The sequence below is a fragment of the Tiliqua scincoides genome, chromosome 1, assembly GCF_035046505.1.
Source record: "Tiliqua scincoides isolate rTilSci1 chromosome 1, rTilSci1.hap2, whole genome shotgun sequence".
Taxonomy (NCBI): domain Eukaryota; kingdom Metazoa; phylum Chordata; class Lepidosauria; order Squamata; family Scincidae; genus Tiliqua; species Tiliqua scincoides.
In genome coordinates, this window is record NC_089821.1 from 161,337,013 (window position 1) to 161,349,282 (window position 12,270).

At 39.6% G+C, this 12,270-nt stretch overlaps 1 protein-coding gene across 4 annotated transcripts in view; it reads right to left on the reverse strand.

The window, feature by feature from the left end:
* Nucleotides 1-12,270, reverse strand: part of ASAP2 (ArfGAP with SH3 domain, ankyrin repeat and PH domain 2) — a 133,572-nt gene that overhangs the window by 51,938 nt on the left and 69,364 nt on the right. For all 4 annotated transcript variants that reach the window (XM_066612143.1, XM_066612135.1, XM_066612150.1 and 1 more), the window contains 4 exons: nucleotides 11,694-11,769; nucleotides 10,271-10,357; nucleotides 5,342-5,445; nucleotides 5,155-5,224 (listed from right to left, as the gene is read on the reverse strand). In XM_066612143.1, coding sequence (XP_066468240.1) covers nucleotides 5,155-5,224; nucleotides 5,342-5,445; nucleotides 10,271-10,357; nucleotides 11,694-11,769 — 337 coding nt within the window. The remainder of the gene's footprint in view (nucleotides 1-5,154; nucleotides 5,225-5,341; nucleotides 5,446-10,270; nucleotides 10,358-11,693; nucleotides 11,770-12,270) is intronic.

Sequence of the window (12,270 nt, forward strand, 5' to 3'; positions counted from 1 at the left end):
CCCACCCAATAAACCCAATGACAGGATTAGCCAATCACCACAGTGTGTAGAGAAGTAACATGTGCTTTTCTTAAGTTCTCTCATTAGAACACTGGTCCTAAGCATACTTATGGGGAAGTATCAATGTGATTACCAAATGTGTTTGGTAAATCGGGTAAGTATAGCTCAGATTACTACTGTTTCATACACATGCAACATGCACTCCTGCTGAACTCACTGAATAAGTCAAACTACATGAACCGACACCTTTCTTCTAAAATAACTTTTTATTATTCACATCTCTTTACTATCATTAAGGGGTCATTCCATGTCAAGTGGTCTAAGTTTTTGAAAAGTGATCCGCACGACCATCACAGATTTTAATGTAATTTTGTGTGTAGAGTCCCACATGTCTCAAAAGAACTTTGGTAAAATTTTAGGTTCGCCAGCAGAACACTTGTGGAGATATAGCCATTTGTTTGACCATGTTCAGTACAATTGTGAATAGAATAGAATAGAACAGAACTTTATTACGGTCATAAGACCAGCCACATATAAGGTATCAAAATTTATAAGTATACAGAAGTATGCAATATATTATGATTAAGTTTAAAAAGATAAAACAGTTTACAAATTACAAAAAGATAATTCGTTTACAAATTAAGTGTAAAGTTGATGATTTTTGTAAAAAGGTCAAAAATAGGGTATTTTCAATCACCGTTTACAAAAAAGTACCTTCTAGAAAAATGGGTTTGATTTTCTAACGCAGGCAAACAGTGCCTGAAAAATAGGGACAAAGTTGAGAGACACTGCCATAGCAACAGCCTATATTTCAACATGCAATTCTGTCATTTTTCAGGTCGAGAGCCCACTTAATTTGCAAACTAATGGAAAAAGCTAGGAGGCTGAAATTACATATTTGAAAACAAGGTTATATTGGGATATTATGCACTAAATTTCACAATTATTACTTAAATATTGCTGGAGTTATTCAACATTAAACTTTGGATTTTTTTGGAGCACTGATTTTTTTGACCAACTTTGCTGCAATTTTAACCACTTTGGACATGTTCAACAAAGATTGTTATTAGTTTCATTAAACAGAGCGCAAAAAGTTGTATAAAGTAGCTACGTTTCATTTGTTTTGAAAAAATAGCAAGGGAGATATTGTCTCAAAGTTGTCAAAATCTCACAATCGTACTGAACATGGTCGCAGTATGGGGTCAAACAAATGGCTATATCTCCACAAGTATTCCACCAGCAAACCTAAAACTTTATCAAAGTTTGTTTGAGACATGTGGGACTCTACACACAAAATTTCATTAAAATCCGTGATGGTCGCGCTGGGAGCCCTAGACCGCTTGACATCGAATGACCCTAAGGAAACATATATTTTTACACATGTACTTGAAACATATTTAATAAAGTACACAAGTACTGTGGAGCCTCATTATGACAGATGGGAAAAATCATATAGCTTGATTTTTACTCAATCATTGTGCAGCCTACATAGCTAGTTTCCTACTGATAGGTGCGTGTGTGGTAAAACGTTATGGCTGCCATAGGAACATGGACAACCGTGGCTTAACTATACGTTATTAGAACAAGCCATAATATCAACTCTGGATCAAATTATGAGAGCCCAGTTTGTTCTAGCTATAGTTAGTTCTCTGAATTCATACATTACAAGAAATTACAAAAGTGAAAATAAAAACATTCACTCTCCTCATACATGAGAGAGGGCAAATGTGAGAATCCAACATTCTGTGCCAGCTGACAAAGCACGCTAAACTATGTTTTAATGTCTATGTCTACATTTATATTTTTACAGAATTGTACTACTGGAAACATATGCAAATAATATAAAATGCAAGCAGGTGTGCTCAAGGTGCATACATGCTTATTTGTGTAATTTCATTCAAACAAGGTTTTTTAAGAGAAAAGGAAAGTCAAAAATTTTGCAGTCTACATCTCTAGGAATATTTTGAGTATCTCCAGAGTAATTCAACATAGGTGGACACAGTCATATACCTAATACAAGTTCACAGGAAGAAGAAAATGACCAATTCCCCTAAACAGGATATGCGAATCGAGAAGCACAATGCAAAGTAAAACCCACAAAGAACTGACTGTACAAAATTAGAAAAAAACAGCACCACACCAGGCATGTCTTCAAGAGCTAAGAACAAGAGCCTGGGGTTCAACTTCAGAAGATTTAAGGGATTGATTAAAAAAACAGGGTTTCTAGCTACAAAGGGGGACAGTGCCTATACCTTTAACCAATGTATAGAAGAGGGAATTTTGGCAGGTGCAGCTCAACATGGAAGGGTTTAAAAAGCACTACCTGCTAAAATTCCCTCTTTTGTGCAATGATTAAAGGTATAGGCATTCAGTCTCTCTTTGTATTTGGTATCCCTAATTAAAAAAAGAGTGTTTCTTAGCATGTGTTTATTTCACCCACTACTCAGGAGCCACAGCCACACCTAATACACCTGAGATTAAGCCATTTCTGCCCAACGTTGCATATACACAACAGGGATCGAATGTGTACACCTGTGGGCTGGGCAGAAATGGGTTAATAGCAATATTCACAGGTCACAGAAAATACCATCTGGCACCTTTGTTTTTAAAATAATCGCTACAACTACCCCAACAAGGCCAGTGCAAAAACAAAACACAAAACCAGAAACTGTCCAGAATGCAGAAAAAAGGAAAGTTATTATTGTCTGCAATTATGAATCACCACACCAAGATGCTGAAGGAAGCAGTTGAAGTAGCTCCATGTTGCAGAGCAAATGAAGGGTGAGATATGTGTGTTAAAGCTTTAACCCAGCAGTTTTCAACTGCTGTGCCGCGGCACACTAGTGTATGCCCTCAGGTGTGCTGCAGGGCCAGAGGATGTAGGCAGCAGCCTTGGGCGGGAGAAGTGGCTGCTTTGACCTTCATGCAGCAGTGGAAAAAGGAACAGCCATGGCTGCTTTGCATCTCCTGCTGCTCAGCAAGAGGAAGGCTGCAACCCAAACCTCATTTACCTGGAAGTAAGCCCTGTTGACTATTATGGGGCTTACTTCTGAGTAGACACACCTAGGATTGGGTATGAAGTCCCTTGTTGTGCTGATTGGGCAGCCAGAGGAGCCTGGAGGAGGTCTGGGCAGAGTAAGTGAGAACGAAGGAGCCGGGGACAGGCAAGCAGGTAGGAAGCCAGCGAGTCTGCTGAGGCCAGCAGCCACAAAAGCCCTTTTCCTTGCCACAGTTGTCTGCAGCTCCCCAAAGGGACCCTCCTGCCTTGCCTTTGCCTTTTAGAGAAGGGGTATTGGGCCACAATCCTATCCACACTTTCCTGGGAGTAAGCCCCATTGACTATAATGGGACTTACTTCTGAGTAGACATGCCTAGGATTGGGCTTTGGGTCACACTTTTTTCGGAAATACAGGAACAGGCAATGTGAGGCAAGTGATTCTGGACCTTTGGAAAGTGTGGACCAGTGAGGGGGGGGACAGTAGGAGTGGTGCTAACTGCAATTATGAGAGAAGGGGGGAATGTGCCTGTGGGGTGGGGGAGAGGAGGAGAGAGAAGTGCCAATTGTCTGCTCCTGTATTTGAGAAAAAAGAGTGCAACCAAAAGCCCAATCCTAGGCATGTCTACTCAGAAGTAAGTCCCACAGGCGCATTGCCCCCTAGTCTTTGGCTGCAATCCTAACCACACTTTCCTGAGAGTAAGCCCCATTGAACAAAATAGGACTTACTTCTGTGTAGACCTGGTTAGGATTGTGCCCTTTGTCGTGTAATGATTTAATTGTATTAATTATATTAATTAAAAATTAATTGTAATGTAGTAATTTAATAAGTAAAAAACTGGGAGTGCACCTTGACAATTCTAGTGCCTTGACAGTGTGCTGTGAGCTGAAAAAGGTTGAAAATGGCTGCTTTAACCCATAAACAGCCACTCAAGCCTGTTTCAGTAAAAAAAAAAATACATGCCTAATCTGAAATGGAAAGCAGCAAGGAATTCAGGGTAAAAAAATCAGCTGCGATTATGCTTAATAAACTTTTGGGAGGTGCATGTTCAAGTCTTGATGTACCCCATGCTGATTTTCATGTGCAGTTTTTCAGCATCTGGTCAGAAGTCCTACTTGAATCATGAAAAAATAACAGCTGAACAATGAAAGCCAGTTAGCAATGAGAGAGCTGGATGTTCCAAGGGAGTATACGGTAGAAGACAAAAAATAAAATAGGCTGACATTACGCATGAACTGTTCTCCTGTTCTTATTGATAGTCACTATTTACTTGTACCACAATCATCTTCATTTTTGCACATTAAAAGGTAGTCTGAAGAGCATCAATCAAGAGTAAGCAGCTAGGAAAACACAGGCAATGCCACTAGTTTCCTTGTAAACTAACCTACTTACAAGTCAGTTTCATGGACACTGTATTTTGAGACATCTTTTTCTCACAATTAAGAATCATTAGGACAGAAAAAGTCAGCACAAAGTGAGAATTATAACTAACAAAGAAGTCATATCTACTACAGTTCTGTCAAGAGGCAACTAATCAACAACGTACATGGAATCTAAATTCTTCCCACTCCTGTCTTCAAGATAATAGTTCCAAAAAAGGTCAGAAAGAACTACTCTAATAAAATTCACAACCATCATGTGAACTCAGAAAAAGTAACTCTAGTTTGACATTAGACCTTAGATGTACTTACAGCAAGAAACAAAAAAAACCACTATATTTTTAAAGCAAAGCCTACCTACTCCAGTTTTAAAAACCAATACTGATTTCCAAAGGAATTTAAAAGTCTTACATTTTCTTTCAGCTTGGAGAAGTCTGGTCCTACTCTGCAGTCTAAAAAGTCTTCTACAAAATATTACCTGTTCCTTATACTCTGGCTCATAGAACCTCTGCACAGGACAAGATCTCATTATTTTGAACAGCATAGTAAGGCATTGGGTTGTTTTCATTAGCCATCACAAAAGCATAGCAACAAATGAGTGGGCATATTTTTATGTCAAGATTATTTAATTCTCATAGCAATTTGTCAAGTTGTCTTTAAAAGTTAGCCTATGTAAATGAATATAGCCAATTTCAGAACTATAAATATAACTGCAGTCTAATTTGGTTTGTGTATTAGCAACAAGCTGTGTGCATAGAATACTATAAACAAATACTTACTGTACCATGGGAAATTGTAAGGAAACCATTTTTAACCGTGCACTTCCTCTTCTGCCATACTTTTCTGATTCTGTTTTTTAATGAGAATGAAAAAAACAGACAAAATTATGAAGTGAACTGCATTCACTTCAAAAGATTCCAAGTTATTTTCTATTTAAAAATAATAAATGATACTTATTATACATACCCATCACTTTTCTTATAGAGGCTGCCATCCCTTTCCGTGCCGTGCTCTTTATTTCCCTGAGGCTGATGTAAACTGTAAGTTGTACTTTGACGGAGCTGAGAATCCTAATGGAAGAAAAATTGTTACAAAATGCTGTGTCTTGTGTTGTTTCTGCTCAGCTGTCTCAAGAATTAATTACATCAGTTTTCTCCTTGTCTCATTACTCTTGACAGGGTAATCCAAAGCAAATAGATTGACCTGCTTAGATTGCAAAAGACGCATAAGCAAGTTTCATTTTTCCACTCTGTGGCAAAAAGGAGCAACTGAAAATTCAGACAGGATCAGCACACCATCAAAAGTTTCTGTTTTCACTGAAAATGTAGCTGCTTTCAGCTACATATGCTATACTGAGACAATGATGAGAGGTCTGAAAGACAGTTCCGCAAGAACTTCTTTCTCAAGACTCTTAGATCACACAAAGCTACAATCAGTGGTGATACAAGATCTGCCCTATCTTCCAGAAATAACTGCAGAAAATTTCAGCCATTATCTGAACTCGGTATATTGTCAGTCAGGATGATCATACTCTCATTTAGGGCCTTAAAAATAAATATTTTGCAATTTGGCTCTCAGTAGGAACTCTCAAATGTTACTCTGCGATCTTACGTACTCATTTTGCTAGCTTTCAAAAAAATATATTTGGGAATCTCACTGAATATGGAATTTAGCAGATCATCCAAAGTAATACATACTAACGTACTATGAAACAATTAACAGCCCAATCCTATGCTGCCCGGAGCGCGGGGCTGCCGCAGCACCGAAAATGACTGCTGCGGCATCCCAAGCACTTTATTTATTTAGCGTACGGCATATAATACTTGGACTTGTATATTAATTAGACTAGATCAAATGTCAAAGTCCAGTCCATCCAGCCATTCAAGGACAGAGTTGCCTTCATTGAAAAAGTCAGACCATGGGCCAGTATACGCCCTCAGTTTGCAGCCAGACACAATGTGGTATATGGTTTGGCGGGAGAACCTGCAATCACACTGTGGGGTAGATACTAGCCCCCATTTAAACACTGAGTCCTGACTAACACCATGTAGGGTACAGATCCTGTTCAAAGTTTTCCAGTGCTGGCTAAGTAAGTTGAAACCTGGCACCTTAAGTGTAGGATCGTCTATATATCTACCCGTTTCTGGATATACTGCATATAAGGTGTACCACTGTGAAATGCTCTCCCGTGGAAAATACATTCCTCCTTGATCTCCTTTCACAAACCAGTGACATCTCTTTCCTTCCACTGGTGAGGTTTAACACAATTATTTATTTAGCATATGGCATATAATACATGGACTTATATATAAACTGGACTAGGTCAAATGTCAATGTCCAGTTTGTCCAGCCATTCAAAGACAGAGTTATCTTCATTGAAGAAGTCAGACCATGGGCCAGTATAAGTCCTCAGTTTGCAGACAGACACAATGTGGTATATGGTTTGGCGGTAGAACCCACAATCAAACAGTGGAGTAGATACTAGCCCCCATTTAAACATTGAGTCCTTCCTGACTAATACCATGTAGGGTACAGATCCTCTTCAAAGTTTTCCAGTGTTGGTGAGGTAAGTTGAAACCTGGCACTTTAAGTGTAGGATCATCTATATATCTACCCGTTTCTGGGCGTTCGACTGCCCACTGAGCTTTCCATTGGGCATTGATGTTAAAATTGTTGTGCAGATGTTGTGCAAATGCCAGAGAAGGTTTCCTGGATTTGAGCCTACCGAATGATAGATGAGGAAGATAGGAATGCACTGGTAAAAGTGGGTTGTTGGTGATTTTTCTATATTCTTTCACTAAAGCCTCTTGTCTCCGTAGGGCTGGTGGTGCTGTGTGGCTCAAAACGGGGAGCCAACCGACAGGAGTGGGTCTTATACAGCTGCTTATGATCCTCATGGTTTCATTTAATCTGGCATCAATCTTGCTAGTGTGACAGCTGTTAAGCCATACTGGACTACAGTATTCTGCTGCGGAGAAGATCAATCCTAATGCTGATGTTCTGAGAGTAGTGGCTGAAGCTCCCCACTAAGCGCATCCTAAGCGCTAACCGGTCAGCGCTGGCAGCACCTCGGGAGAAGGGTTCTTTTGTCCCCTTCCCCCAGGTAAGGTAAGTAGCCCCACAATGGAGCTACTCGATTCTGCAGCAACCCTTGGGCTGCGGTAGAACTGAGAGCCTCTGTGTCGGGCCTGGTCCCACCTTCCTCCTGCCCCGCTCCCTCCCCTGCCACGCCTCCTCCCTGACCCCTCCCTGCCCTCCCCCGACTCTCTCTGCCCCAGAACACCTCCTCCCCACCTCCCCCCATACCCTCGCCTACCTCTCCACTGCCCAGCGGTTCGGGCGACCGTAGAGCGGCGGAGCACTGGTGATCCACTATCAGCTGGTGCTGGACCAGCGCTGAGGGCCACAAACATGCTTTACTACATGTTTGTGACACTTACCGCCAGTGGACTGCTAGCGTTGTGAGCTCAGGATTGGACTCTAAATCCCTGATTCCCAAAACACATGAATATGAGTGAATCCATTGCTTTAAAATATGTCCTTTTTTGATGAGTCTAATACAACTTGCACTGTCAAACAGGTATTGTACTCCCTACTCCTATAAACTTAATGAGAAGTCACCAAGGAAGTCACTCTTTGAATACAAAGAGGAAGAATAATTATTGGAATGAATGACCCATTTATTCCCTATGTTTAAAATGATATTTAAGAGGGGCCAGATACAATATTTCAGTTAATCTGTACACAAATGAATCTCTCACAATACAATACAATACAACAGAGAGAGCCCCAATAGACTTTCAAGTGGACAGCAGTCAAGAAACTGGATTTCAGCAAAGAAAACAAGTTTCAAACTTTACTTTTACCCAACTGTTCCTTCATGTTAAATAGCTAAACTAAGTTCAAACAATTTGCAGAACACAAAATAGGAGAGACAATTGAGCAAGCAGATTCTTGAAGAAGCGAAACCCAGTTACTTGAAAGTCACATGACAATCATGCAATACACTATGAACAAAAACATTCAAAGGACTTACTCTCCTAGACTTCAGTCACAAAAGGTAAATGCATTTTAGAAAGAAAAGAAGATCAGTTGCAGTGCAAACACATACAGTATTGGTTAGTATGCCGGAGTGATGTAGTACCAGACTGGTATACATAATAGACCAAATACTATCATCTTATAAGTATACTTTTGAACATTCATTTCTAGGACCGTTACCCAAGAGCCGCAAATAAGATTTGATACTCAAAAAATATTATATTTCATGCTCACATCTAACAAGCAGCAAATATGGCAACATATGTCCTGTTGCCTACTCCCTTTGGTGTTTATGTGTTTTGGGGTTTGTGTGTGTGTTATTAATTTTAAGATATTGTTGGGTTTCTTAATCTATTTGGAGCAACTCCCTTGTGAGAGACAAATATTTTAAACAAATACCAAATTGCAGACGCTTTTCAAAACACCAGGCATATAGAGGAGAATAGCGCACAGGAAAGCTATATATTTCTTCGATGCTTCCACCACACTCATTTGCACTGTTAATAGTGCAGACTGCTACTTTTCTGTTCAGAACAGTTGCTCCTTCAGCAGTGCCAGTGACTGTGAGGGAAACATCAAATAAATCTCTAGCTTTGCACAGAAAGATTTATACACAGAATTGTTGGATCCCAGCCACAGAGATCAGTGTAAAAAGCTGTCAGAGATCAGGAGAATCTGCCTACTCAGACAATGACACCAACATTTTATTTTAGGTTCCATAAAGCCTATTTCACCACTGAGTGCTCTGCTTTAGCGCTATATAGCCAATATTTTTATTTATTTTCCTGAACAGAACATTTCAAACACACTTGAAATGTCATCAAGAATTCCTTATACATCATATGAAAGTTAGGACACAATCCTAACCCCTTTCCAGCACTGACATAAGGGCCATGCAGCTCTGAGGTAAGGGAACAAACATTCCCTGACTTTGAGGAGGCCTCCGTGAGTGACATCCAACTGCAAGATGCAGCACATGTCCCATTGGCACTGCTATGCCAGTGGAAAGCACTGACATAGGATTGCGCCCTTAGTGTTCTTAGAAAACATTGTCGGTATTCAGGTACACCTGGATTTGGCAAAATTATTTATTTTAACAGAATACAGGAAACACATCCCCCCAAAGGGTTGATTGGGCAAGGCCTGTTGCCTACTCCCTTTGGTGTTTATGTGTTTTGGGGTTTAACACATAACCCCATAATCGCTACTTTAACACAATAATTACTCCTAAAATCTGTCAGTTTGAAGAGTTTCAATCCACAAATGATTGAATGTTTCGATCATTGAATGTATCCACATACATTTAATAAAGGATACATTCGTATCCTTATACATAAAGGATACATACAAAATTTTTTCCACTCTTTTCAACAGAAAATGTTTTTGGGTGAAGGATTTATGGCAAATGGAAGAGAAATAAAATTTTTGTTGTAAATAAAAATATCCCTTTTGTCTTGAATGTGCCATCCATGCAATTAGTTAAAACGTTATTCTTGGTCAAAAATATAGGGTACAGCACACAGCATTGGCCTTGGACAATCTGCACGGATACAACATATTCAGCCAATATTTTTTTCCTGCTTGTATGCATCTCTGGGAGCCATGCCAAGCACCCTCTTATGGATGCAAAACATGGTATTTGAACTCTCCCTGAATAATTTAAAAAACCTGCAGTTCCGGTATTTGTACTGTATGGAAGGCTTTCTGCAAAGAGAAAAACAATAAACCTTCCACAAGTTCACACTGAAACCAGAACAAGAAAGAGCCAATTTCATACAGCTGGTTAAAAAGAAAAGTAACTGTAAATGTTCCCATTGAATTAGAGAAGTATGTTAAATCACCCTACGTGCTCACCTCTTTCTGATCAACCTGAAGTGCAGATTTTAAAATATCCCTAAGTTGAATCAACTGCTTTCTTTCTTCATCCTGTGCTTGCTTAATCTGGAGTGGAAACATAACGAGTTCAAAATAAAAATCAGAGTATTGCTTCTTACCGCCTTGAGCATTTGCTTCAGCATGGAAAAAGCATGGTATGTATGTATGTATGTATGTATGTACGTACGTATGTATGTATGAACGAACAAACATACATTTTTTGGAATACAACTTGAAATACTATACTGCAAGACAAAACCAGGGAAGGAAGGAGACCATCAAAGGCACCATCATATACCTGTTCCTGGTTCAGCTGGATTATTCCCTACTCAACCACAATGGCCATACAGTAAGATCAACTGTCCTCTGGCATGGGCAGATATCCACAAAAGGGAGGAAGTGGAGACACTGTCACACACCTATTTCTGGATCAGCTCCAATCAGCCCTTCAGGGACTCTTTTCCACCATGTTCAAGAGAACTAAGCATTCTCCATGTGAGGACTTTTCTCATTTGTTTTATTTTTGAGCTAAATATTTTGACATTCTGTTTTGCAGAATTAGTGCTGCAAAAGTACAAAAGAGGGTATCTCAAATTATCAAAGGGTCAGAAAACTTTCCTTATGAGGAAAGGTTACACATGTGAGACTTTTAAGTAGGGAAAAGAAGGCAGCATGAAAGAGGTGGGCCTTTGGCCCAGAACTTTCCTTATGTTACAGAAAATGTTATGTCAGCTTGTTCTCTCCTTCTCCCTATATCATTCCTTATGGATTCACCTTTCATGCTTTTCATTTTTTAAGTGTAAGGGTTTTTAATTTCTTTTCATAAATGAAACAATGTATTATGAATGTTGGGCAGGAGGTCTAGTCTAGAGGGTAGAGCCTCTATTAGCCCAAAGATAACTTCAGAAGGTCACCAGTCCGAGGACACCGGCAGCTCCCTGAATGGCTGAGAATGGCAAGACAAGCAGCTTGAAGCAGCTGACAAGCCCAGCTGAGTGATTCCAGCTGCTCTTCTGAGCAAGAAGTATCTTGGCTTGGCTGCCCTCCATGTGAGAGATGGAGCTGCTTGTCAGCCTGCGTGGGAGAACTGGAGGCCAGAAGTGAGACCAAACCAGGAAGATCCATCTGAAATGTTGTGTGGTTCTTGAAAGAGAGAACCTCTATGATTGTAAAAATCCCCTTGACGGATTTAGGAACGCCTGCCTATGTAAACCACCTTGAATAAAGTCAGAGGAGTAATCCGATGACCAGAAAGGAAATATATAAATACCTAGTGATGATGATGATGATGATGATGATGAATGTTGTATTATCAATATTATGTAAGTTGTTTTGGAGATACTGGTCAAAAAGAAAATACAATTCTAATAAGCAAATAATGTGCTTATATAAAGCCACTTACAGTGTGAAGGTCTGTGGAGAGCTTCTCTATTGAAGGTTTGAGGCTTTCAACTGCTTTCAGACCATCCTGAAAAAAGCTTTGGAAGGAAAAAAAACTTTTTTAAAGAAAAAGAAACTGAACACTAATGTAAAATACCTGAACTCTTCTGAACAGACAAGGTACAAATATTTTTAACAACATAATTTATGCATTCTGTGATGTATGTGGTCCACTGATGAAAAGTGGAATTGTATGAAGGAATTTTATCACAAACACATTTCCTTCGGCTTTGCGGCAATCTAAAATATATCCCCTTCTTCTAAGAAATATGGGATGGACAAGATTCAGTAGTCTTTGAGAAGACCAGTTCTTCCACAATCCCGCCCCTTATGTTCCTATGGGATTCCAGCGTAGATATTTCCATAGAGAAAAAACTGTCACAAAACTGCATCTCCAAGTTCCTAGAAGTATGTTTAATATAGTGAGAAAAACAGACAATGAAAATAACCCAGCTGCAGTATTTGTTCTGGTAATATTCTGCTTTACTTTTTTACTTGCAGGCGACTCCGAAGTGGAAATTGACCAACTGCCAGTTTAA